Source organism: Amblyraja radiata, chromosome 15 (assembly GCF_010909765.2).
Source record: "Amblyraja radiata isolate CabotCenter1 chromosome 15, sAmbRad1.1.pri, whole genome shotgun sequence".
Classification (NCBI taxonomy): domain Eukaryota; kingdom Metazoa; phylum Chordata; class Chondrichthyes; order Rajiformes; family Rajidae; genus Amblyraja; species Amblyraja radiata.
In genome coordinates, this window is record NC_045970.1 from 4,762,334 (window position 1) to 4,787,270 (window position 24,937).

At 39.5% G+C, this 24,937-nt stretch overlaps 1 protein-coding gene across 6 annotated transcripts in view; it reads right to left on the reverse strand.

The window, feature by feature from the left end:
• Nucleotides 1-362: 362 nt before the first annotated feature.
• kif20b (kinesin family member 20B) overlaps nucleotides 363-24,937 on the reverse strand; it is a 91,305-nt gene continuing 66,730 nt past the window's right edge. For 3 of the 6 annotated variants that reach the window (XM_033033557.1, XM_033033559.1, XM_033033558.1), the window contains exons 20-32: nucleotides 24,087-24,221; nucleotides 23,734-23,833; nucleotides 19,393-19,518; nucleotides 17,210-17,361; nucleotides 16,470-16,625; nucleotides 14,437-14,613; nucleotides 13,535-13,735; nucleotides 12,136-12,204; nucleotides 9,908-9,910; nucleotides 9,477-9,563; nucleotides 3,421-3,553; nucleotides 1,931-2,070; nucleotides 363-1,112 (exon numbers count right to left, since the gene is read on the reverse strand). In XM_033033557.1, coding sequence (XP_032889448.1) covers nucleotides 1,029-1,112; nucleotides 1,931-2,070; nucleotides 3,421-3,553; nucleotides 9,477-9,563; nucleotides 9,908-9,910; nucleotides 12,136-12,204; nucleotides 13,535-13,735; nucleotides 14,437-14,613; nucleotides 16,470-16,625; nucleotides 17,210-17,361; nucleotides 19,393-19,518; nucleotides 23,734-23,833; nucleotides 24,087-24,221 — 1,563 coding nt within the window. In that variant the 3' untranslated portion in view covers nucleotides 363-1,028. The remainder of the gene's footprint in view (nucleotides 1,113-1,930; nucleotides 2,071-3,420; nucleotides 3,554-9,476; nucleotides 9,564-9,907; nucleotides 9,911-12,135; nucleotides 12,205-13,534; nucleotides 13,736-14,436; nucleotides 14,614-16,469; nucleotides 16,626-17,209; nucleotides 17,362-19,392; nucleotides 19,519-23,733; nucleotides 23,834-24,086; nucleotides 24,222-24,937) is intronic. The other 3 variants (XM_033033561.1, XM_033033560.1, XM_033033562.1) reach the window with 3 other exon arrangements.

The following is a 24,937-nucleotide window of genomic DNA, read 5'->3' on the forward strand; positions in this document are numbered from 1 at the left end:
CTGCCTACCCCAGCAGTGCTCTTTAAAAAAAAAACTCCAATTGCAGTTGCCCTGCGTGTTGCAATAGCAATTCACCCTCCCCCTGCTCGCCAAGTCTTTGCGACGTCATCAGTTGAAGCTGATCGTTTTAAATGCAAAAGACTTTAAATTTTAATCAGTAATAAGTCGAGAAATCAAGCCTATTGATAGTCCTGGAGCTGTAGTTTCTCACAGTATGAAATTATATGGGAATCCTAACCAATGTACAAGCAGCTGAGATCAGTTGGCATCATGTGCAGCACAAAACACATGGTGGGCTGAAGGGACTGTTCCAGTGCTGTACTGTTCTATGCTGTTTTCCAAATCAGAGAGGAAGTAAGGCATTGTGTGTGTTCATCTCACTATATTATCTCAATACTTTCATTTTTTAATTTTTTGTTGAGTTTCAACAATATCATTCATTTTAATACAACAGCCAGTGCTCGGAAAATACATTATTCATAATTTAATCAACATGATCATGTTTCATGTAACATTAAGTTAACAAGACTTTGGTATCATGGCCTATATATGCTATCAAGGGTGTTCAAAATTGAAACATTTTTCTACACTGTATGCAACTTCTCAGTCTTGAACATCGCCTCAACACGGTATCTAGATCCTGACAAATATATGATGTAATCAGTTTGGCTTGTTGGGGTCCATGGGTTCATCCTTGTCAGAAGCAACCTTGACAAGCTGCTCTGCCATGAGATTGGAGGAAACAAGAGCACCAGATATATGTTGACACAAAAATATATTCTATTAAAATCTGCTTCTTTTGTCTTAACCAATGGAATTATCTATGAAACCCCATTGCTGTCAGTGTTTTAATTGTTTCTCAAATCGCATGTTCAGAATACATTTATTGAATTATACGGTAAAAAATTACATCAGGCAAAAAACAACCAAAGTGATATTTACACCTTTTACAGCCGAGAGGTCCACATCCAGGTACAATGATAGCTATTTAAAAAAATGCAAGAATCATTCAGTATACAAAATGAAGATCACCTAGTCATTTTCGTCGTTCTTGTTCGTAATCGTCTCTTCATGATTAAATGATCACTTTCTTTTTCTGTCAGCTCCATTATCTGCAATATTTTAAAGTTTTCTGATTAAATAAATTAAACTTATTTGAATGACTAAAGCTTGTGATATTTGAAATACACTCACTCCCATTAATAAATATTAACTGCAGGCTAATTGCTGGTTTCTGCAAATCACCAGATATTCTTAGCGTTCTAGATCCTGACAAAAGTGTGGAGTATTATTCATAAGGACAGCACAGTGGCACAGCAGTCAAGCTGCTTCCTAACAATGCCAGAGACCCAAGTTTGTTCCTGACTACGGGTGGCGTCCTTGTGGAATTTATACATTCTCCCTGTCACCGTGTGGGTTTACTCCACTTGCTCTGGTTTCCTCCCGCATTCCAAAGACGTGCAGGTTTGTGGGTTAAATGACTTGTAAATTGCCCCTAGTAGTAGTTTGAATATAGAACTAGTGCATGGGTGATCGATGGTCGGCAAGGACTCAGTGGGCAAAGGGCTTGTTTCCACGGTGTATCTCTAAACTAAACATTCCTCAACAAATGTATTATTGGTTTACAATTATGTTATATATGCTGTCATTTACTGCTCTGGATGAGATTATGAAATCTGTTTGTATAGCTAATGCTTTGTAAAATATTGTAATTGTTCTATTATTTATTAGTAATTATTACTATGAATGTTAATTCTAGTTTTATCAGCAAAATACGCTTCCCAATGCTAGCCCTAGCTATATTTAATATTTCAAAATAAATATACATTAAAAAAATCAGCGTTACCATATTCTTGTACTTATACAAATGTTATTGAATTTCATTAAATATTATTCAAACAGTTCAATACTTGCTTAAAAATGCACTTACTGGTTGAGATGGGAAATACATGGGTGATGATATCTCTTGTTTATACAGCTTCCTCCTTGTTCTTTTTGGTCTTGAATTGTCATAGGAAGATTCAATTTCTAGGTTCTTGGGGGCACTCAATGTTTCCATGAACCTTTTAGCTGAAAACAAATGTAAATTATAAACAAGCAATACACAAATGGGGAGATAATTCAGAAATCGGACGTGCAAAGGGATTCGGCAGTGCTGGTGCAGGATTCCCAACAAGTTAATTTGCAAGTTGAATCGGTAGATCAGTAGAATTTCTTTCTAGAGGACTAGAATACAAAATAAGGTATGTAATGCTGAGGCTTTATAAGATGCTGGTCAGACCAAATTTGGAGTATCGTGAGCAATTTTGGGCCCCATATCTCAGGAAGGATGTGCTGGCTCTGGAGAGGGTCCAGAGAAGGTTTACAAAATGATCCCAGGAATTAGTGGGTTAACATGTGATGAGATCTAGACCTGTACTGTCTGTAGTTTAAGGATGAGGGGAAACCTCATTGAAACTTACTGAATAGTGAGATGTGGAGAGGATGTTTTCTAATAGTGGGAGAGTCTAGGACCAGTGGTCATAGCCTCAGAATTACTTTCTACTTGTTACTAATGACATTTCTTTAGGAAGGAGATGAGGAGGAATTTCTTTAGTCAGAGGATGGTGAATCTGTGGAATTCATTGCCACAGATGGATGTGGAGGCCAATGGATGTTTTTTAAGACACAGAAAGATGTATTCTTCATTTGTACGGGTGTCAGGGGTTATGGGGAGAAGGCAGGAAAATGGGGTTGCGGGGAAGAGTCAGTTCAGCCATGATTGAATGGCGGAGTAGACTTGATGGACCAAATGGCCGAACTCTGGTCCTATCACTTATGAAAAAGGCATGCGACAAACACATGGCGATTTAACTTAATAATAAACTTCTCAATTTAATGATACATTGCTTTAATTAGTATTAGATTAAGTCAAACATCAGCTTGAAATCCAATTATGACCAACTTTAGTGTAAAATGCCAATTATTAGTGCTATGCATAGTAACTCATTTTTCAAACTATTTCAAGGTTTTGCAGGTATTAAATTAATGTGCTGACATAATAGGCTGGATCTTGCTGGACTCCACACCCGTTTGCTGGAATCCCAGCCAAGACCAGCAGCATGGCCCATGTGGCAATTATACTACAGGTAACAAAGCGAGATAATCTGCCTTCAAAACAATACTGCTGGGCAGCAAGGACTGGGGCCTTACCAGTGTGAGGCAAGTTAGTGGTCTTTACACTTCACCAACACTAGATATTAACATTTTTTAAAACTGAATGTTAAAAAAAATATCCACCAAAATCAAAAGAATTAAAAATAAATTACGATAATCCATATCAAAAATGTTTCTGTTATTATGCTGTATCTAACCTGATGCAAAGTTTACTATTTGTATGGTCTTGATGTACAAATTTTACCTTAGATTGTGAGTACTAACCTTTGTTCTGAAGAAGTGTTGGAGAATTTTGCAATAGATCTCCAATTTTCTGCAAAGTTCCATCCTTTTTGTGCGACTTGAGACTTGAAACAGATGGATTTTTCTCCAAGCTACCAGCTGTACCTTTTACACCCTGGAACAATAAATCTTGAATTTAGTCCCCATAGTAGTTCCATAAATTTGTACTGCCATATTGTCAATTTAATGGCACATTCTTTGATATTTACAATAGATGTTGCATAGCCACATCTGTTAGTTTCATCCATCCTTTAACTAGCAATTTACTTTGATAGAAGATTTTGCATATGCCCAATAACTAAAATGGATATTGTCACTCCGCTGCATACAACAAACGTAATAGGGACCCACTAGAACTTTGGCATTAATCTTTTAAATGTCCACAAACTTATATCTGACATACTGAACTGAATTTCTATTGAACCCAAGTACCCGAATATACGATCCAACAGGCAAGTATGACACAGTTGCTTTGCATTTTACATGTGGTAGAAATAAAATATTTTGATTGACTATTAAGAATATCATTCGTTATGTATGGATTCCGAGTTATTTGACATTCTCACATGTTGTCAGAAGTCACGGGAACGCCTTGGATCAACATCTTTAGTGATTTTACGGACCTTTCACAGTCGGCCATGACGGATTCATTCCGCAAGCCAGAACCGCTCGTCTTTGATGGGGATATTGAAGAGCGATGGCGAGTTCGAGGAAGACTACGATATCTACATGGCTGCGGCGCACCAAGGCATGTCTGTTTACACCCAAGCATCTATATATCTCAATCTGGCGGGACATGATGCTGTGCGTCGTGCAAAATTGTTTGTTTACGCCTCTGCAATACTGGATGCGCATGGTCAAGAGATTACATCTGCTGAAACAATGTACGACCTGTATGTCTCAAGAGAAAGTTCCACGAGCTATGCGACCCTCATACCTATCTCATCATGCAGCGACATAAGTTCTTTGCGTGCAGCCAAAACACCAGGAGAGCCAGTGGAAAGGTATGTATGCTCATTACAGCATAGAGCAAAGCGCTGCAACTTCGGTGCTCTCTGTGATGAACTTGTTAAGGACAGGCCTGTGTGTGGCATTCTAGATGACAAATTTGAAGAAAGAGCTTTTACACGATCCTGACCTCACGCTGGTTAGAGCAATCAGGTCTTGTCGAGTTAATGATATGACCAAAGCGCGCACTAAAACACTGACCACACCACAGGCTGCATATAGCACCGATGCTGCGCGACTGCATGTTAGAAAAGATCGACAACCTTATCAGTCTAATCAAACAAAACAGACACCTTCTGGCCGGTCTGGCATAAGATTTATTAATGTAGGTATGTTGCAAAGCCTACCTGAAGCGTCGCTGAAAATCTGTCGCTGCGGGTGTGCGCGATTTTGGCGCCGTTTAGAGGGGGGCGGGTTTAAAACGCGATTTTCTCTAGGCTGTTCAAATCGAAGATGTTCAGCCTAGTTAATTATTAATGAAAAATCGCTGGAAGACCCCGTCGCAAAAGCTATTATTAGTTTTAAAGGCCTCGTATAATAGTTATAGTAGTTTAAAAATCAATCTCTAAACCCGTGACCACCGGCAGCTGTCAGGGTCGCATAGAGCAAATAACAGAAGGTAGGCTGCTTATTTTTACATTAAAAAGGGCTTCTTAAGATCCCTTTATACAAAGTTTAATATTGCGAGTAGCTCATTTTGGGCCCATTATATCCCGCAGTATTTTTCTGGGCATTTGAGGGCACAAATCTAGCGCAATGTGAACGTTCTAAACCAGCGCGTTCACAGGATCCCAGTAGAAAGCTGATTTAAAATGGACTTTAATTTACAGCAATTGAACACAAAATTCCTTCCATTTGGCCTATAAATTAATTTAAAGAGATTTAAAAATCATGTTTTATTGTGAATTATTTATGAATATTATTTGGACACTTAGGCTATTTAAAAATGTTAATCATTTATTAAGAAATGGATGGATGTTTAGATCTAGTAATTGAAGTTTGAAATTAGCTACACTTGGGTAACTAACTAGTTATATGCTTTAATTTCAGGTCATCCAAGTAAGATTATTTTATATTTGTTTCAGAATGGTTCAATCTACGATAACTGAAAATTTCATTCAGTTCTCTTAATTTTTAAGAAGGTTATGGGCTTTTGACTGCACACGATCACAGCTTTTTTGTTATGTCCATAGAAAATCAATAGGGAACAAGATGCTAATTTCCGAGTATGAAAATGGCCATAACTTTTTAAATACTTGAGATATGAAAGTGAATTAGGTGTCAAATTAAACTTCTTTTTATGCTTTATCTGATGGGATAAATTACAGACTTGATTTTTAAAATCTCAAAATTTTGTAACATTGCTAGTTAATGACTGCAATAATCGCGGAGGTTCACTTTATTGCCAAGCGGGAAAAGTGCCCCGCATTTGGTCAAATTTGCTATGGTTGCAAACACAGAAACCATTTCTAGAGATGCTGTAAATGTCGCTTCAGCATATACGAGATAAAACAAGCAGTCAACGTACTGCATTCTGAGTTCCCACTCGACTTATCAGATGGAGCTCCAACAGACTCCACTAGCACGCAAGATAACCTGCCATCAGTTGATGGAGTGTCTCTGAGAACATACTCCCTCCGAGAGCAACTTGCTAAAAACAGATCCCATGGTCACGCTTAAAGTAAGCAATGTAACAGTTGTGGCGAAAATTGACACAGGTGCTCGCGGTAATGTTATGTCTCAGAAGGATTTTTTAAAGCTTCAGACTGCTGAGAAGATAAAAGCAAACAGCGCCACGTTACCCGCTTATGGCGGAAGCGAACTAATTCCCATAGGTGTTGCCGACCTGCTGTGCCACCTAGCGACACGGCCATACAAACTGCCGTTTTACATTGTGAAGGGCAAAGTGTTGCCCCTTCTGGGTGTAGATGCTTGTATTGACATGGGACTGTTTTCATTCGGCACAGCTACTCATCATCTTATGCCAACCCTCGACTCTACGCAACGCAATTTGGTGGATTACAAAGACTTTTTTGATGATGAACTCGGCAAGCTTCCGCTCACGTATTCAATGATTCTAGACCCGGACGTTAAGCCTGTTGTTCGCCCTGCTAATCGCATTCCGGTTGCCATGTGAGACCGAGTTAAAGCTGAACTCGATAGAATGGAGGCCCTAAGGGTCATCACGCCAGCCTCTGAACCCACAGATTTGGTATCCTCGATGGTAGCTGCCACTAAAAAGAACAAGCAGGAGATATGTATACGTATCAAGCCTAGAGACCTAAAATACCGCGTTAAAGAGACTTCATCACCCCATGCGTACCGTGGAAGAGGTGGCTGCGCACATGGGCAAGGCTAGTGATCTCTGTGTTGGATGCCAATAGTAAACTCAGTATGGTGGCTGAACACAGGCACCAACAAAGTAGTCATCCTATCTGTTTTTGGCTTCTCCAATTATGAGACTACATTGTTAAAACTGAATGCAGTATAGTAGATTGGGGGGAAAAATGCAAATGAATTGTTTTTCGCCCTTTGAATACTGAGGAAGGAATTTAAAAGACACCTGGTATATCTCCTCTGGGAAGGTTCTCTGACAAAAAGGGGAGTGTTGTTGGGGATGGAAGAGCAGAGCAGCACGTTGAGAAGGGAATGATGTTGCAGCTGACAGATTCTGTTGCTGGTGTAGTGGAACTCTGTCTTTGTCTAGTAAAGAGAGTGTGCAGAAGTACTTAAAATAGATAGAATGTGGACAGCTGCTTCTGTCCAGCGTAGTAGAGGAGAAGCCACAGTTCAGGGAAAAGGAAATGCTCTCTAATTGTCTTGAGTGCGGCATTTTTACACCAACTTTGGCATCCTCACTCATATACACCCTTCTGATCCATCCACTCCTCCCTCGCATCTTTTGTAGAACATAAAACCAACTTATTTTCTCTTAATCACTTGTGTCAAAATGATCTTTAACCTGAAATGTTAACCCTGTATCTCGTTCATCAAATGTTGCCTAACCTGTTGAATGCTTCCAGCAATTTTTTTTTCTCGTGTTTCCAGCATTTGCAATTTTTTTAATGTTTGTTGTGTGAAATTGTTGCCATGTCTTGAAAGCTTCAGAAGACAAAAATATGCTGTCAACGTTCGATCTAAAAGAGGGATCTTGGGATCCCTGAAAGTGGCAACACAGGTAGAGAGAGTGGTAAAGAAGGCACATGGTAGGCTTGATAGGGCCATTATAAGAGTCATGAAGCCATGATGCAGCTTTGTAGGACTTTGGTTAGGCTGCATTTGCCAATGAATGTTGTATACGCTGATTTTAGTAATGCTTTTGGATTAACTCCCACACTGGCCTATTTGTGGCCTTCCTCACTGATAAAACAAGGCCCAACACAAGCCAGAGGAACAGTACTATATCCTGGATATGTGCACTTTGCAGCCCTTTGGACTAAATATCAAATGCTACAACTTCCAAAAACTTGCTTTCACATATTACAACTGGTTATTATTGATGCAAGGCATGCTCCTGTGATATCGACTAATTGTTTCCCTTTCCATTAGTTCAGCATTAGCTGTTGGTATTGCCCAGACGGCAATTTGCAATATTCCTTTTGTTTCTTCTTGTATTTTTAACCTTTTATCTGCTCCCAATAACCCACACGACAGACACATGGCAAACCTGGCCTATCTTCGTCACACTGTCCCTTTCTTACTTCTATCCTTTCTTCCAGTCAGCCTCTCAACATGTCTTCTCTCTTTTCCAGTCCTGACAGAGGATCTTCAGGCTTGTATTCACTGGAGTTTAGAAGGATGAGGGGGATCTTATAGAAACATATAAAATTATAAAAGGACTGGACAAGCTAGATGCAGGAAAAATGTTCCCAATGTTGGGTGAGTCCAGAACCAGGGGGCCAGTCTTAGAATAAAGGGGAGGTCATTTAAGACTGAGGTGAGAAAAAACTTTTTCACCCAGAGAGTTGTGAATTTATGGAATTCCCTGCCACAGAGGGCAGTGGAGGCCAAATCATTGGATAGATTTAAGAGAGAGTTAGATAGAGGTCTAGGGGCTAGTGGAGTCAAAGGATATGGGGAGAAGGCATGCACGGGATATTGATAAGGGATGATCAGCCATGATCACAATGAATGGCGGTGCTGGCTCGAAGGGCTGAATGGCCTCCTCCTGCACCTATTTTCTATGTTTCTATGAAGAGCTCACTATTTCCATTTCCATAGATGTACCTGATCTGCTGAATGTTTCCAGTACCAAGTGTTCATAATACTGCAAGAAAAGGCAGGATTTCTTTCTGTGGTGCCCTATCCAATATTTTAATTCATAAATTCAAAAATATGCTTACAAAAAAGTTTATTTTGAATATTTTGAATAGAGTCTGCACTCAAGGGAAGTGAAAACTATTGGAGCTTGATAGGTGATGCGGTTATTAGCAAAGAATTAGGAAGATGTTAGAAGCAGAAGATTAAAGTTGAAAAAGAGTTATGTGGAATTGCTCGAATTAAAAGGAATGGTCAATACATAAAGTAACATTTGGAATATTGTTCCTATTTAGTTTATTTTGTAAGAGAAAATATGAACTGATTTTTTATGTTCAAACATAGGAATTAAGCCAATATTTTCTTTTTTTTCCAGTTCAAGTAATTGGAAGCTTACAGGCGGAGAATGATGTTACACTATTTGGATCTGAACACTAGGATGGCGCCTTTTATTGTTTAGAAAAAAAATGTTATTCAATTACATTTTCGGTGAAACACTGGAATCATGTGGAAGAACTGTGATGGTCAAGAAAATGTACTAATGCTGCAGTAAAAATTTAAGCCATTTAATATGCCGCCGTCATTTTCAGGCTAAATATATCATTCTATAACAGATTTTACATATATATCAGCGTGGCTCAGTTAAAGCACATCCTTCCCATGCAATGTAAAGAGACATTATTGCAATCATGAATGAAAGTTACAAACAATGATATGGCATGAACATGTTAGTAACATTAACAAGCTTCTTAGAATTTAATAGGTAGACATACCTTCTCTGCAATGTTGATAATGGAGGGAGATGCATTGTGTATATTTTTAGATACAACGGTATATTTCTTGTTTTCACAATCATCATTCTGAGTACAAAAGAAAGGTAAAAGGTTATAGAAATATTAAGCATGAGCTCCATTTCCCTAAGAAAGGAAATGACCAGAAGAGGATAAGAAGAGGAAACTGGAGCACCCGGAGAAAACCCACGAGGTCACAGGGAGTGTGCTATTCCATACAGACAGCAAGCATAAACCAGGATTGAACCAGAGTCTCTGGCACGAAGGCAGCGGCTCTACTGCTTCTTCACTGTGCCGCCACTCTAATTAATATTTATCAAATATCTAAGTCAACTAACAACTCAAAAAATCTGTAACTACCAATGATCAGCAGTGAACAATCACAAATCCATGTACCTTACTAAAATCTCAACATTCTAATGCAATTTTGATTATGTGTGCCCTCTTGTGAAAGATGACAGGAGGTTGGGCAAGGAACAGGGGAACAGATATGTAGACAGATTCCAGTAAACGTCCTGGAGTTGTCATAGTGGTGCCTTTAGCTTACCCAAAATTGTCTGGAATGGATTTGATGTAAAAAACTTAGACAGAGCAGAATTTGTAAAGTTAATCCCAAGAGGGTTTTCCAAAGCAGTATGTGGACAATATAACTCAAGGAGGGACCTGGTGTGGGGAAACTAGCCTGGCCAGGTGACTGGTGTTGCAATGGAAGAGCATTTTAGGGACAGTGATTAAAACTCCATAAGTTTTTTAATTGTTTTAAATAGGGATAAGTCTGGACTTTGGGGGAAGGAAGATTGGAGTAAAACAGATTACAACATTATTAGGCAGGAGCCAAGTTGAGTAATTTGGGAGCCGTTGTTATTGAGCAACTCCACACCTGAATTGTTTAACAGCTAGTTTTTCCAAGTTCAGGTTAAGGATCCAATGAGGAGGGAAAAGTATGGTAGGGTAAGAAGAGATTCTTAGATTACCAGAGATTGTAAATTTAGTCAAAAAGAAAAAAAGTAAGGGTTCAGAAGATTAAATTCCATAAGACCTTTGAGGAATGCAAAGCAAGTATAAAAGCTCAAATAGGTGATTACAAGGGCCAAAAGGGACCATGATATATCTTTGGCCAGATGGATGAAAGAAAATGGCAAGGGTTTTTATACTTACATTAAAAACAAGAGGGTAAGCAGGGTTGGACTGCTGAAGTATAAAGAAGAGAATTTGTGCTTAAAGGCTCAAGGTAATAAATGACTACATTGCATTGGTATTCAGACCTGAAAGACAGCAATATCAGTGTGGAGAACACTCATATGAGAGTACAGACTGAGATCCAAAAAAAAAAAAAAAAAAAGGAAAATTTGAAAAATAGGAAAGATATAGTAACAAAATTCTAAATGAAAATCACAAATATTGAGGAGTTGGTTAATGCTGCAAACATTTTCTGTTTGTTGTTAATAGGGTAACAATATTACAATGTGACTATACTTTCAAATAAATAATGATTTTGTTCTCATCAAATTTACTTATTTAGTTATCAGTTTATTTGATGATAGTCACATTTGTTCACCAAAAGATAGTGTTCTATTTAATTCTAGCCGACTAAGGGAAATAATTTCTCTTATTTTGAATTACAAATTAAAGCGTGACTAAGTTATAATTATGTTTCCCTCAGGAAACAAAAACTTTTAACATGGTGACTCTGGAAGATAAATAGTACCTGGTGCTTTAGATATTTGTCCCATACAAACTTTCAGTGTACAAAACACCAGCTATTCTGATGCACTCATTGTAGTAACAAGATGTAGATGGTAAATCGTAGGATATAATATCCAATTGTTTTTTGTTTCCTACTGGTGATTCATTAGTGATAAGTAAGCTTCCCTCGCAATCTGTACCAGAGCCTCAGGAAGCATTACAGCTTCACTAAGATTCACTACTAGTATTGTCAGGGTTCCGTTATTTGGCTCAACAAATTGGAATTGTAGTCCTTAGAGTATAAAAATTGAAGGGACCATTTAATTCGGCAACCTACGGCCCATAACCCGAAATCATCCGGCCCACAGGCGTATTTTTTTTCCAATTAGTTGTCTCGACCTGGGATCTGTAGCCAGTCCCGGGAACGCGAGCCGATCTGGGAACTGCAGCTGGTCCCGGGAACGCGAGCCGACCTGGTAACTGCAGCCAGTCCCGGGGTAAGCAAGCTGATCTGGGAACTGCAGCTCGTCCCGTGGCACGTAGGTGACCTGGGAACTGCAGAAAACGAATTGAAAAACATGTGAAAACTAATGCGAAAAACAACACCAAGTTTGGGAGGCGGTCAGTGCGTCAAGCAGCATCTGCAGAGGGAATTGGACAGGTGACATCTTTTGAGTGGGGCATTTCTTCAGAAGAACTTTATACCTGGTTGAGATTTGTTATTTGAGGACGGAAAGGCTAAGTAAACTGCATCCTTTTAGAGTTGATGGCAACTTCCCACACTTGAACTGGAAGATAAATCAGACTAAGACTTGAAAGGCTTTTGAACATTTAAATAGAACACTGGATTATGGATAATCAACAATCCCAATTAGTCAAGGGAATTATAATTGAAATAGCAATCTATTTTGCTGAAGAAATTTCTACTACTTTAGTCAGCAATACTAATTTGTACCTTGTAAGTACCAGCTACTGAGGGTTTCTTTGGAGATTTTTTTTTCCAGCAGGTTGACAGCATACCACTCTTGAAGAGTAATAGTGAAATGACAGGAATTAAAACATAAAACCATGAAAATATTGCACCGTATTTGGGAAATATTTCTTGAAAATTAATACCAAGGGAACAAATGAAATACATCTTCAATGCTTTAAACCAGCAAATTTTCTTTAAGAAAACCTTAATTTTGGTAAGATGGTGCATAAACATTTCTGTAATCACACAGTTAAAGGCATCTTTGAGATACATGACAAAGGAAGCAGTTGTTAAGCTGTATTTGCAGTTGGCAAATTCCAAGTTCTCTTCTTTGAAACCACTTTAGCAAGTTTATACAATGCAGGGATCATTTCCGAATAAAACAAGATAAGATCAGTTCCCACAGCTTCTGTAGGTTCAATGAAAAATATCCTGTTTGGTTAATCTGCTCAAACCTTCACATAAAGCCAGTTGAAGACATACGGCCTTGGCAGCAGGCAATTTTAATTTGTAATGATCCTCATGAATCCTGCAAAAGTGTTTTACAATCTATTTGTGGTCCACAAACAGTGATGCAGTAGCCAAAGGTACACAAAAATGCTGGAGAAACTCAGCGGGTGCAGCAGCATCTATGGAGCGAAGGAAATAGGCGACGTTTCGGGCCGAAACCCTTCTTCAGACTGATGGGGGTGGGGGGGGAGAAGGAAGGAAAAAGGGAGGAGGAGGAGACAGCTCGAGGGTTAAGGAAGGGGAGGAGACAGCAAGGGCTAGCAAAACTGGGAGAATTCAACGTTCATGCCATCCGGACGCAAGCAACCCAGGCGGAATATGAGGTGCTGTTCCTCCAATTTCCGGTGTTGCTCACTCTGGCAATGGAGGAGACCCAGGACAGAGAGGTCGGATTGGGAATGGGAGGGGGAGTTGAAGTGCTGAGCCACCGGGAGTTCAGGTAGGTTATTGCGGACTGAGCGGAGGTGTTCGGCGAAACGATCGCCCAACCTCCGCTTAGTACAGTAACCAAATGTTGGTTGTGGATGAGTATTAGACAGTACACTGAGGGAGGGCAATGGCATGCTTTAATTCCACTGAAGAAAGCCGACATAGCCTTGATTTAAGTGTAGGAAGGAACTGCAGATGCTGGTTTAAACCGAAGATAGACACAAAAAGCTGGAATAACTCAGCGGGTCAGACAGCATTTAGAGTCTCGCATCCAAGAGTGGCACCGTTCACAGCACCCAATCTTCAGTTCTACAAAAGGATGACAGCCTAGAATTTGTACACTACTCTTTAGTTGTTGTCTTTTGGACTCAGAGCTGGGTTTGGTATTTGGCATGGATGTAACATGAAGTAGAAATACAATAAAATAACATAACTATTTTACCTCTTCCATTACAAAGCTTTTTCTTTTTCGATTGTTCGGTCTGGGTATCTTCACACTGATCAAATTGCCACTTGCTTCTTTCACTGACAACTTGTTTGGTTGAAGAGGTGTAAATTGAATCTCCAGTTCAGGTTTTGGAAATCTACTTGTTTTTGTTCCATTTTCAGTTGAAACTTCTGAAGAATCTAGGACTGTTTCAGGCTAACCAACAGATTTAAAAAAAAATCAATAACATCTCCATTAGATGATTCATTTAAATTCAAGATTATATATCTATATATAAAAATCATAAAATAACGCAACTATTTAACCACATGATCGTTCTTAAGATCTGAATGTGAGATTAGCACCTAATGTTAACATCTGGAAATTATATGAAAATCGGGCAAATTTGAAATATTGCCATACATTGCCAGCAGCCTTACAAATGGGGTAATGGCTTTCTAATCACAAGTTCTAGCTGTCAGACCAATAGAGGCAATTCCAGCAGATATAAAATCAAAGAGGACAAAGTGCATTACTGGCTGGTTATTGCAAATGTATAAAATGCGCATGTAAACATTGTGACAAGCATTGTATAAAATGCTGTAAGTGCTTTGGGTCAGGGAAATATTTTTGGATAACACAGAGCACTTCTCTGAAGATAGGCACAAAATGATGGAGAAACTCAGGTCAGGTAGCATCTCTGGAGAAAACATGGTGTTTTTGGGTCGAGACCTTTCTTCTGACGTTCTAACTTAATATTTTCTGCTAGATCCATATGCAAGAATGTGCATTTCTTGACAGCCCACTTGTTCAGAATAAAGAATTGCTGAGTTGGCATTACATCATCAGTGTGCATGTATTATAAAAGTGTTTTTCTAAATCAAATCAGAGCAGGTATACATAATATTCCTTCTCACCTCCACTGGGTACTCCTTTGCAGATGCCTTGAGTTGTTTAATTTCTTCATCCTTCTGTTTATTGTTATTAATAAGATTGCTGAGCTGCACCTCTAACTCCCTTACTAAGCTATCTCTCTCTTCTCGCCACTTCAGCATTTCCTTTTCCTTCTTAATCATTTCAGATGTTAGGTTTTCCTGAAAGAAAAAAAGGATTTGAAATTAATGAATTATTCCAAATAATCTGAATATCTGTGTAAGAAAGAACTAAATCGAAGGTAGACACAAAATGCTGAAGTAACTCAGCAGGTGAGGCAGCGTCTCTGGAGAGAAGGAATGGGCGACGTTTCGGGTCGAGGCCCTTCTTCAGACTGGTATTTCGAATCAGAATATCAATCTGAATATCTTTCCTATTTAATGTACACAGTTACCATTTATATAAGAACTTGTCCTCCACAGCTGACAGATTAGTTTAGTAATTCTTGTGAAGATTTGGACATCCCATTCAAAATGAACAGCGATTATTTAGTAAACAAATAAGGGGCCATGAACAGCAATGAAAACAAATGACTAATTAAACTGTTTTGGTGGTTAAGCTCAGAAATAATTAGCAGCCAATTGAATTACTCAGCTCTTACTCAAATAGCTAATCTGATCTTTTATATTCATCTCAAAGTGCATAGAAAACTTTCCTTTAACACATCCAAAGAATAAAGCAGCAAGTTTTCATTCTTCCTTCCATAAAGGCATTAACTTAAATAAACTCACACTAAGTTAGGACTTGAATCTATAACTGAGTGCTACCAATGAAGCTACTTGCGACTTAAAATGTCTTCCCTGAGCAATGTTTGGAGTCTAAAATTGTGTAGTGCAACTCATCTCCTGAAAGAAAAACCTTTCATAACATTTTTTCACATATTTTACCATCAAAAAAGTCCTTGGAATAGGATGAAGAAGGTTAATGGATCTCAGCTCTTGCGTAAGAGCCAGTTGACGTTGCTGGTCTTCTTGAAGATTACAAGTACAGAAATTGCCAGTGCACTAAAAAGGAATCAAATAATTTTATGGGAACTGTGGGCAGCATAGTGAAGCAGCACTGCCTCACAGCAACAGAGACGAGAGTTCAATGCTGAATACGGATGCTGTCTGTGTGGAGGTTGTAGGTTAATTCCCTCTCGTGTGTATGATGCAAAACTGGGATAACATAGAACTAGTGTGCGGGTGATAGATGGGCTGAAGAGCCTGTTTACACGCTGCATCTCTAAACTAAACTTTGCATGTTTTTTTAATTCATATTATAGCAATTCAGTTCCTCACTGGTCCAACTCGAGGTAACAGCTTAGTAGAATATAGAATTACAAAAAGAACAGAACTCAAATTTGAGTATATATGAGCGGCAGAGTGGCACAGCTGTAGAGCCACTGCTTCACAGTGCCAGAGATCTGGTTTCGATCCTGACCTTGGGTGCTGTCTGTGTGGAGTTTGCATTCGCCCTGTGATCACATGGGTTTCCTCTGGGTACTCGGTTTGTATATTAATTGGCCTCTGCAAATTGCCCCTTGTGTGTAGGAAGTGAATGAGAAAGTGGGATATAGAACTAATGTGAATGGGTGATCAATGGTTGGTGGGCCGAATGGGCCTGTTTCCATGCATAGTAAAAACCTTTTTTTTTTCAAAAGAGCATAAATGGACAAAAAAGAGCAAGACAGATTCTATCGAGTATTTTGACAGAATTTCAAAGTAAACTGATAACTTCTGGGAGAAGATATATAGAAAGTGGAAAAACAGAAGGCATATTTTTTATAGAAAGTGGAAAAGCAGAAGGCATACTTTTATAGCTTTTAATTTCCCTTGTGCTCCCCAAGGAATAATGGAATTTTAAAACTTGGTGAGAAAAGCGATACAAGATACATTTACATTGGTTTACACCAGCATCAAATAGTAGAACAATTATTTTTAAAACCATTTCATGTTTTGATTTTAAAATATAAATCTTGTAGTTGAAAAAACCTTGCAACTTCATAACATTTATTAAATCTGAAGACTGTCCTTACCATTTCTGACTGCAATTTAGAATAATGTTCCCTTTCTTCTGTCCATTTTCTCATTTCCTTATTGCGCTGATCTTCTGCTTCCTTTGCTTGCTTAAAGAGAAGCTTCTTCTCATTGAGCCATTTCTCCCGATTACATCGTTGGTTATTTTCCATGTCCTAAAGAAATTGGTTTTGTTTTACTTGATTTCAGTGCATTATAATGTTAAAGCATCACTATCATGACTTATATGCTCAAAAACCCTCCGTTGCAAATAATTAACATAGAAAATTACTCTTAATATTCAAAGACACAATTAAAGTTTTCTGGAGTATTCATTATAAGTGTCCTACATTCATAATCATAATAACTGCTCGATCCAGTTCTACAGTATAGGCCAATGGGATCTGCCAGTTTTCCATCCTGAAGATAACATGTCTTGTATAAGTTACTTATTTTGACTTACTTATGACTAGGAGATCAATCAATTAGATAAAGAAAGAGCAGTTTCCTTAAATTATTTAGAAAATGAAGGAACAGGTGTTCCTTCATTTAAGGCAAGGTGGATAGTGTGAGCCGGCAAAAGGTTGGACTGGAAAAGAGTACATTTTCGTCCCAGGTGAGGAGTAAATGGACCTCCTTTTATTTTTTACATTCCATTTAAATGACTTGCAGTCCTTCAGCAGCGTATTGAAAATCTTCAGTGCAGGACTGAAACCACAATCGCCTGACTGGACAGCATTGATTTAATTAGAAAACTCACCAATAATTGCTTTTTCAAAACTTCAATTTCTTCTTGAAATTGTGCTTTTTCGGAATTAACACCGTGATGTGCATTTTCCACTGTCTGGATGTGTTCAAGTGTATCGCATTTCTTCTCAAATTCTTTTGCTTGGCGCCTCCATATATCCAATTCTAGAGAGGGAAAACAATATATTTGTTCTTGAAAATATCCAGTTCCTGTGTTCAATAGAACTTTTTAAGGCACTAGTGGTGATCTTTCAAGAATCACTGGAGTCAGGACTGGTTCCAGAGGATTGGAAAATTGCAAATGTTAATCCACAGTTCAAGAGAAGCAAAAGAGGGGAAACTATACTGACCTCAGTGGTTAGCCTGAACTCAGTGCTTGATAATACTTTAGAATCCATTATAAAGGATGATGTTACCGAGTACTTAGAAGCACATAATAAAATAGGCCAAAGTTATCATGGTTTTGTGAAGGGGAGATCTTGCTTGACGAACCTGTTGGAATTCTTTAAGGAAGTAAATAGTAGGTAGGATAGACAAAGGAGAGTCCGTGGATGTTGCCCAGCTGGATTTTCAGATGGTCTTTGATAAGGTGCCACACCTGATGCTGCTAAAGAAGATGAGACCGATTAGAGCAAAGATACTAGCATGGATAGAAGATTGGCTGAAGTGAAGAAGGCAAAGAATGGAAAATAAACAGGGGGGGGGGGGGGCAGATTCTTGATTATTAAGGGTGTCAGGGTTAAGGGGAGAAGCCAGGAGAATGGGTGGAGAGGGAAAGATAAATAAGCCATGTTTGAATGGCGGAGTAGACTTTATGGAATGAATGACTCCTATGGCATGAATAGCAAAACTCAAAAAACGAATTATAAAATGTTTGAAATGTTCTTAGTCAGGCTACAGAATTCTCAATAGTTTAAATTGGTAGAAACTAGATGTAATAAACATCTGATGACTCCTGCAGGCTTCTGCTATGCTTTAGTTTCGAAGATTTAGCAAATGAACACAAGGCCAGGAAGAGAGAGTCAGGGTCTGGCCCACCGCGCCTTCAAGATGGCTGCGGGACATGCCCCCGGGGCACAAAGGTGGACGGGCGAGGAGAGGAATGTCTGTTCACTGGTCGATCCACCATCCATGGAAGGCGATGGCTGGAGGTCCGCAGTAGCTTGGGGCTTGCCAGGACCAGGCAAAGCTCATTAGACTGAGGGTGCAGACTGGACTTTCAAAATGGCGCCAAAAACCTGCACCTCGTGCATGCGTGCTCCGCAAACTATTACTGTACACTTTGCTCATCGGGGATTTACTAGGGGAAGGCAATATTTTGCTGGACTGTAAGAATTTCACACTACGTTTGCACATGAGAATAAAAGCACCTTTGAAGATTTAATGGAAACCACAAACAAGTATAATTTTGATCGTCTCATGGTTTAATCTCTAATACCTATCCGCAAAAATAGTTTGCAGCTTAGTACACACAAGGAATTGCAGATGCTCTTTTCCAAAAAAGACAAAGTGCTGAAGTAACTCAGTGGTTCAGGCAGCATCTTTGGAGAACATAGATAAGCAATGATTCAGGTCAGAACCATTCTCCAAACTGAAGAAGGGCCCCAACGTAAAATGTCACCTATCCATGTCTTCCAGAAATGCTCCTTGACCCACTGAGTTACTCCAGCACTTTGTGTTTTTCAGTGTGCAGCGTTGTTCTCTTTTGCTTATGTACTGATACGTTTGGTTAACACAAGAGTACTTTGTGGGCAGCAACCAGATAGTCATAAATGAAGGTACACAGAATTGCTGGGGAAACTCAGCGGGTGCAGCGGCATCTATGGAGCGAAGGAAATAGGCGACGTTTCGGGCCGAAACCCTTCTTCAGACTGATGGGGGGTGGGGAAAGAAAGAAGGAAAAAGGGAGGAGGAGGAGGAGCCCGAGGGCGGGCGGATGGGAGGGTGGGAGGAGGCAGCTAGAGGGTGAAGGAAGGGGAGGAGACAGCACAGGCTAGCCAAATTGGGGGAATTCAATGTTGATGCCATAAGGACGCAAGGACCCCAGACGGAATATGAGGTGCTGTTCCTCCAATTTCCGCTGTTGCTCACTCTGGCAATGGAGGAGACCCAGGACAGAGAGGTCGGATTGGGAATGGGAGGGGGAGTTGAAGTGCTGAGCCACCGGGAGGTCAGGTAGGTTATATGAACAATCACCTGCATTAAGTTCTTCAATCTGTTTCAACTTGACTTCAAGCAACTCATCCTGCTCAGTTTGCGTTTGCTCTTGTTCAGTTAATGTGCTTTTCATATCTTGAATTATTCTCTCTTTGTCTTGAAGTTCTAGATATTAAATGGAACAGTCAAGAACAAATTCACATTAAACAGATTTTGAACTCCAACGCTCAAAAATGATTATTCAATCATTCCAGGGATCAAAAGCGGCATTAATGCCATGAAGGGCAAAACTTGCGGAATGAAGACATCTAGTTGACAAACCATCCAAAAATGCAAAGCTTTCACTATAGCTTTTAAACATTCAGGTAGCAGTGAATACCATGTTTAAAATATTGCTTTGTCACTTCCAAACAAAACAAGTTCCCATTCCTAGTGAAAGCGAGCCACACCATCCATGTTTAAATACAACCCAAGATCAACCTATGCCTTCTAGTTGAGAATCAGGATGTCTGAAACTTACCAACTGAATCTCCAGTGATAAACATCGGAAACATTTTCTGGTACATGCAGAAACAGGTAATACTAAACCATTGTATTACCTTTAGGAAAAAAATCACTTGAACAAGGGGTAATGCTGGACAATTTAAAACAAGGCCATAGTAGCGACCAAACACCAGCTCAACAATTGAAATATCATATTCCACGTCAGAAGCACACATCCATCATATTGCTGCCTCAGCACTGCTTCACAGAGAATGTCTGTTCCACCCGTTTCCACATAACCAATGATCTGTCAGTAGAATTATATCTTAAGATATAGTCCAAGGATCTGATGTCTTTGCACATTATCAAATGCACAATGAAGAGGTAGCAAAACATCCCAAGAAACTTCACAACACCAAGTTCAAGAAGATGGCATTAAGGGAACTTGCTCAAATTGATTGGAGTAGGTGGTCTGTGGGCAAACGAACGTCTGGAAATTGGGATGTGATGTGATGACAAGTGTTCAGGGCATGCATGATACTGTAAAGCGCAAGGCAGGTGGTGTAAGTAAGTTTGGATGATGAGAGAAATTGAGCAGCTTGGCAGGAAAAGGAGGCTGCATGGGGCAGGTGCTTAATGAGTATTTCTCCTGTTTTTATTGTGGAGAAGGACATGAAGTTGAATTCTCTGCCCCAGAGGGCGGTGGATGCAGGTTCTCTGGATGCTTTCAAGAGAGCTAGATAGGGCTCTTAAAAATAGCAGAGTCAGGGGATATGCGGAGAAGGCAGGAACGGGGTACTGATTGGGGATGATCAGCCATGATCACATTGAATGGCGGTGCTGGCACAAAGGGCCAAATGGCCTACTCCTGCACCTATTGTCTATTGAAGTATATTGAGGATTGACTGAGATATACAGATGAGGTGCCAGAAGACTGGAGGGCTAATGTTGTGCCTCTATTTAAGAAGGGCTGCAAAGACAAGCCTGGGAGCTACCGACCAGTGAGTTTAACATCTGCAGTCGGCAAGTTAGCAAAGAGGGTTCGGAGGGATGAGATCTATGCACATCTGGATAGACAGGGGCTGATTAGGGATAGTCAGCATGTTTTGTACGTGGGAGAGTGTCTCACAACTTTGATTTGAGTTTCCTGAAGGTTGATGAGGGCTGAGCCATAGGCATTGTCTATATGGATTTAAGCAAGGCATTTGATAAGGTTCCACATGGTCGGCTTCTCTGGAACATTAGATTGCATGGGATCCAAGGATAGCTCGGCGACTGGATAGAAAATTAGTTTCATGAAAAGAAACAAAGGCTGTTTTTCAGACGACAGACCTGTGACTAGTGGTATGCCTCAGGGATCAGTGCTGGGTTCATTGCTGTTTGTGGTGTATTTCAATGATTTGGATGAGAATGTACAAGGCAAAGCAAGTTTGCAGATGATACTAAAGTGGGTGGTAATGCAGATAGCGAAGATAATAATGTAGATAGTAAGTTATTATAACTTACAGCAGGGTCATTTTGTTTGAGCATGTAGGCAGATCAATGGTTAATGGAGTTTAATGCAGATAAGTGTTAAGTATTACATTTTGGGAAGACAAACCAGGACAGGGCCAACACAGTGAATGACAGGGCTTTGGTGAGTGTGGTGGAGCAGAGGGATCTGGGAATGCGGTAAATAACAACTAGAGCTCGGGCTGGACTTTGAAAACGCTGCCCGAAGGAAGGAAAGCCAGGATTTTTTCTCCCTGCCCACATATCACAGAATATTCCTAGAATTTTGAGCACATGGTTTTTGAGCACAAGAATTATTCTTCCAAGTACAATATGGAATTACTAAACGATCTGAAAAGCATGACTAAGTGTGCAACCCATAAACTAAAGGAAACAGAGATGAAAACTGATTGGCAATATATAGGTATGTTACAAAACTTATCTTCAGCGGCGCTGTAATTCTGCCACTGGCCGTGTGCGCATTTTGGCACGTTTGAGGGGGGGGGGGGGGGGAGGCGGGGTTAAAACGGGTTTTTTTCCCGACCTGGTCCTGAATTATATTTGTTGGAGTGCAAGATTTTGCTAAAGAATCGTTCCAACGGCCGTTCTGTGTGTTTTAAAAAAAAATTCACCCGACATATTAATCGCTGGAATGATTTTAAAAGCAGCTTCTGAAGCCGTCAATGCCGACAACTGGGACGGATTTTATGGAGGACCAGGTAAAAGAAAGTAGTTTATTTTTATGTATAAAAGTGTTTCTTAAGATGTATTTAATTCACATTTTAAGTTGCGAAACGGTGATTTTTCCCCCCGAAGAACCGGCAGTGTTTTTGCTGCAGATATGGGGGTATAAATTCGCCGCAACCTCAACGTTCTAAATGGTCCCGTTCCAGAAAATCCCACTCGCTAGCTGATTTAAATGGCCATTAATTTACAGATATTAAACATTAAATTCCTTCCATTTGGCCTATAAACCCATGATAATGAGATTTTAAAATTATGTTATATTCTGAATTCTTGTGTGAATGTTATTTGGACACAGGCTATTTAAAAATGTTAATCTATTCTTAAGAAATGGATAGATGTTTAGATCTAGTAATTGAATTTTGTAATTAGCTACAATTAGGTAACTAACTAATTATATGCTTTAATTTCAAGTCATCTAAGTAAGATTGTTTCATGTTTGTTTCAGAATGCTTCAATCTAAAATAACTGAAAATTTCTTTCAGTTCTCTTAAATTTTAAGAAAGTTATCGGCCTTTAAATGTTCTCGATCACAGCTTTTGTGTTAAGTCAATGAAAAAGCAATAGGGAACAAGATGCCAATTTCCGAATATGAAAATGGCTATACATTTTTTAATACTGAAGATATGAAAGTGAATTAGGTGTCAAATTAAACTTCTTTTTATGCTTTATCTGATGGGATAAATTAAAGACTTGATTTTTTAAATCTCAAAATTTTGTAACATTGCTACAGTATATGTATGAGATATTAAGGGAAGGTAGACAGTGGTCAGAAGATCAAACACAATAAATTAAGGTGGAAATGGAAATAGCCACATTGCAAACATCACAGTATAGAGGTTAAAGGAAGAACCAGTGAGAAATGGTAATGGGGGGGGGCTAGTAGAAAGCAATTTGTTCCACTTTACTATCGCTCAAATACTGATGCTCAAAGGGGAGGATTTTGTCAGAGGTGCAGAGACAAATTAGAATCCATTTGGTATGTTAGCAACCCCCAAAAAAACCCCTTTAATACTATCATCACCTCCTCACACGGGTTTCTATCAAAGCTAAGATGGTGAAGCAATCATCCACAAATCAATGTTTAAGAAGGAACTGCAGATGCTGGAACAATCAAAGATAGACAAAAATGCTGGAGAAACTCAGTGGGTGAGGCAGCATCTATGGAGCGAAGGAATAGGTGACGTTTCAGGTCGAGACCCTTCTTCAGACTGATGAGTGGATGGGGGGGGGGGAAGAAGAAAGGAAGAGGCGGAGAAAGTGGGCTGTGGGAGAGCTGGGAAGGGGAAGGGAAAGAGGGAGAAAGCAAGGACTAATCTCAGGGAGTCATTGCTTTCTCCCTCTTTCCCCTCCCATTCCCAGCTCTCCCACAGCCCACTTTCTCCGCCTCTTCCATGCTTCTTCCCCCCCCCCCCCCCCCCCCCCACCAGTCTGAAGAAGGTTCTCGACCCGAAACGTCACCCATTCCTTTGTTCCATAGATGCTGCCTCACACGCTAAGTTTATCCAGCATTTTTGTCTACCATCCACAAATCAATTAAGGGACAATCTTCTAAACATTTAAACAGCGTTCAAAAATAAATTCTGTACAAAATCCTTAGTATCCACATAAAAGCAGATGTTATTAAAAAATATCACAATTATTTTCAATTTCTTTAAATACCTTTGGAAGTAGTCTGTAAAAGACCTGCAGTTTCTTCTATCTTAATATCAGCAGGTATGGTGCTTGGATCAGGTGTCATTGTGTTTCCTTTCTTTGAGCCCTACATGTCAAAGCATCATTATTAAAGCAATGCAGAAATCAAATAAACGTGTTGTGTAGAACATTCTGTAAAATCTGATTATATTGTTCTGTAAATTGAATCATGAAACACGTAATGACATGATAGTGAAATTACAAACACATTCAATGCCTCTGCATAACCCCCCCCTTCCCTCCCAATAAATACTGATCACTCAAATCTTAAAACTAAAAAAAAAGATTACTTACTAACAGAACTCTGGGATCACACTAACCTGCTGTTCCCTCACTTGGCATAGAGTCTTACTCTCATCTAAGAGCTTTTCCAGTTTTCTTAAAGCAGCCTCTTTCTCATCCAAAGTGATCATTAGCATTTCGATCTTTTTCACGTTAGCTTCATTACTGCACACCTAAAGCCATTACGTTTAAAATATCATTAATGATTTAAAACGTCTTTTTAACCATTGAACTGAAAGCAACATTTGCAAGAGATTGACCTATTAATATGATACAACCAGAGAAATTACCATAAATTTACAGAATGCCATCCTAAAACTGGATGGTCAAACTCGGAAAGCTATGTGAAGACAACTGATGAGCAATACCAGGACACAACTTCATGTGCAGTACACTAAATCTTAACTTAGTTTATTATTGTCGCATATACTGAGGCACAGTAAAGAGCTTTAGTCTACGTATGAAATTAGGTCTTAAAAAAAAAGCATTGTTTTGCCACCTTCACAGTGGCTGTTTGCAAGAATTTATGAGTGCATGAACCATATAACCATATAACAATTACAGCACGGAAACAGGCCATCTCGGCCCTACAAGTCCGCGCCGAACAATTTTTTTCCCTTAGTCCCACCTGCCTGCACTCATACCATAACCCTCCATTCCCTTCTCATCCATATGCCTATCCAATTTATTCTTAAATGATACCAACGAACCTGCCGCCGCCACTTCCACTGGTAGCTCATTCCACACCGCTACCACTCTCTGAGTAAAGAAGTTCCCCCTCATGTTACCCCTAAACTTCTGTCCCTTAATTCTGAAGTCATGTCCTCTTGTTTGAATCTTCCCTATTCTCAAAGGGAAAAGCTTGATCACATCAACTCTGTCTATCCCT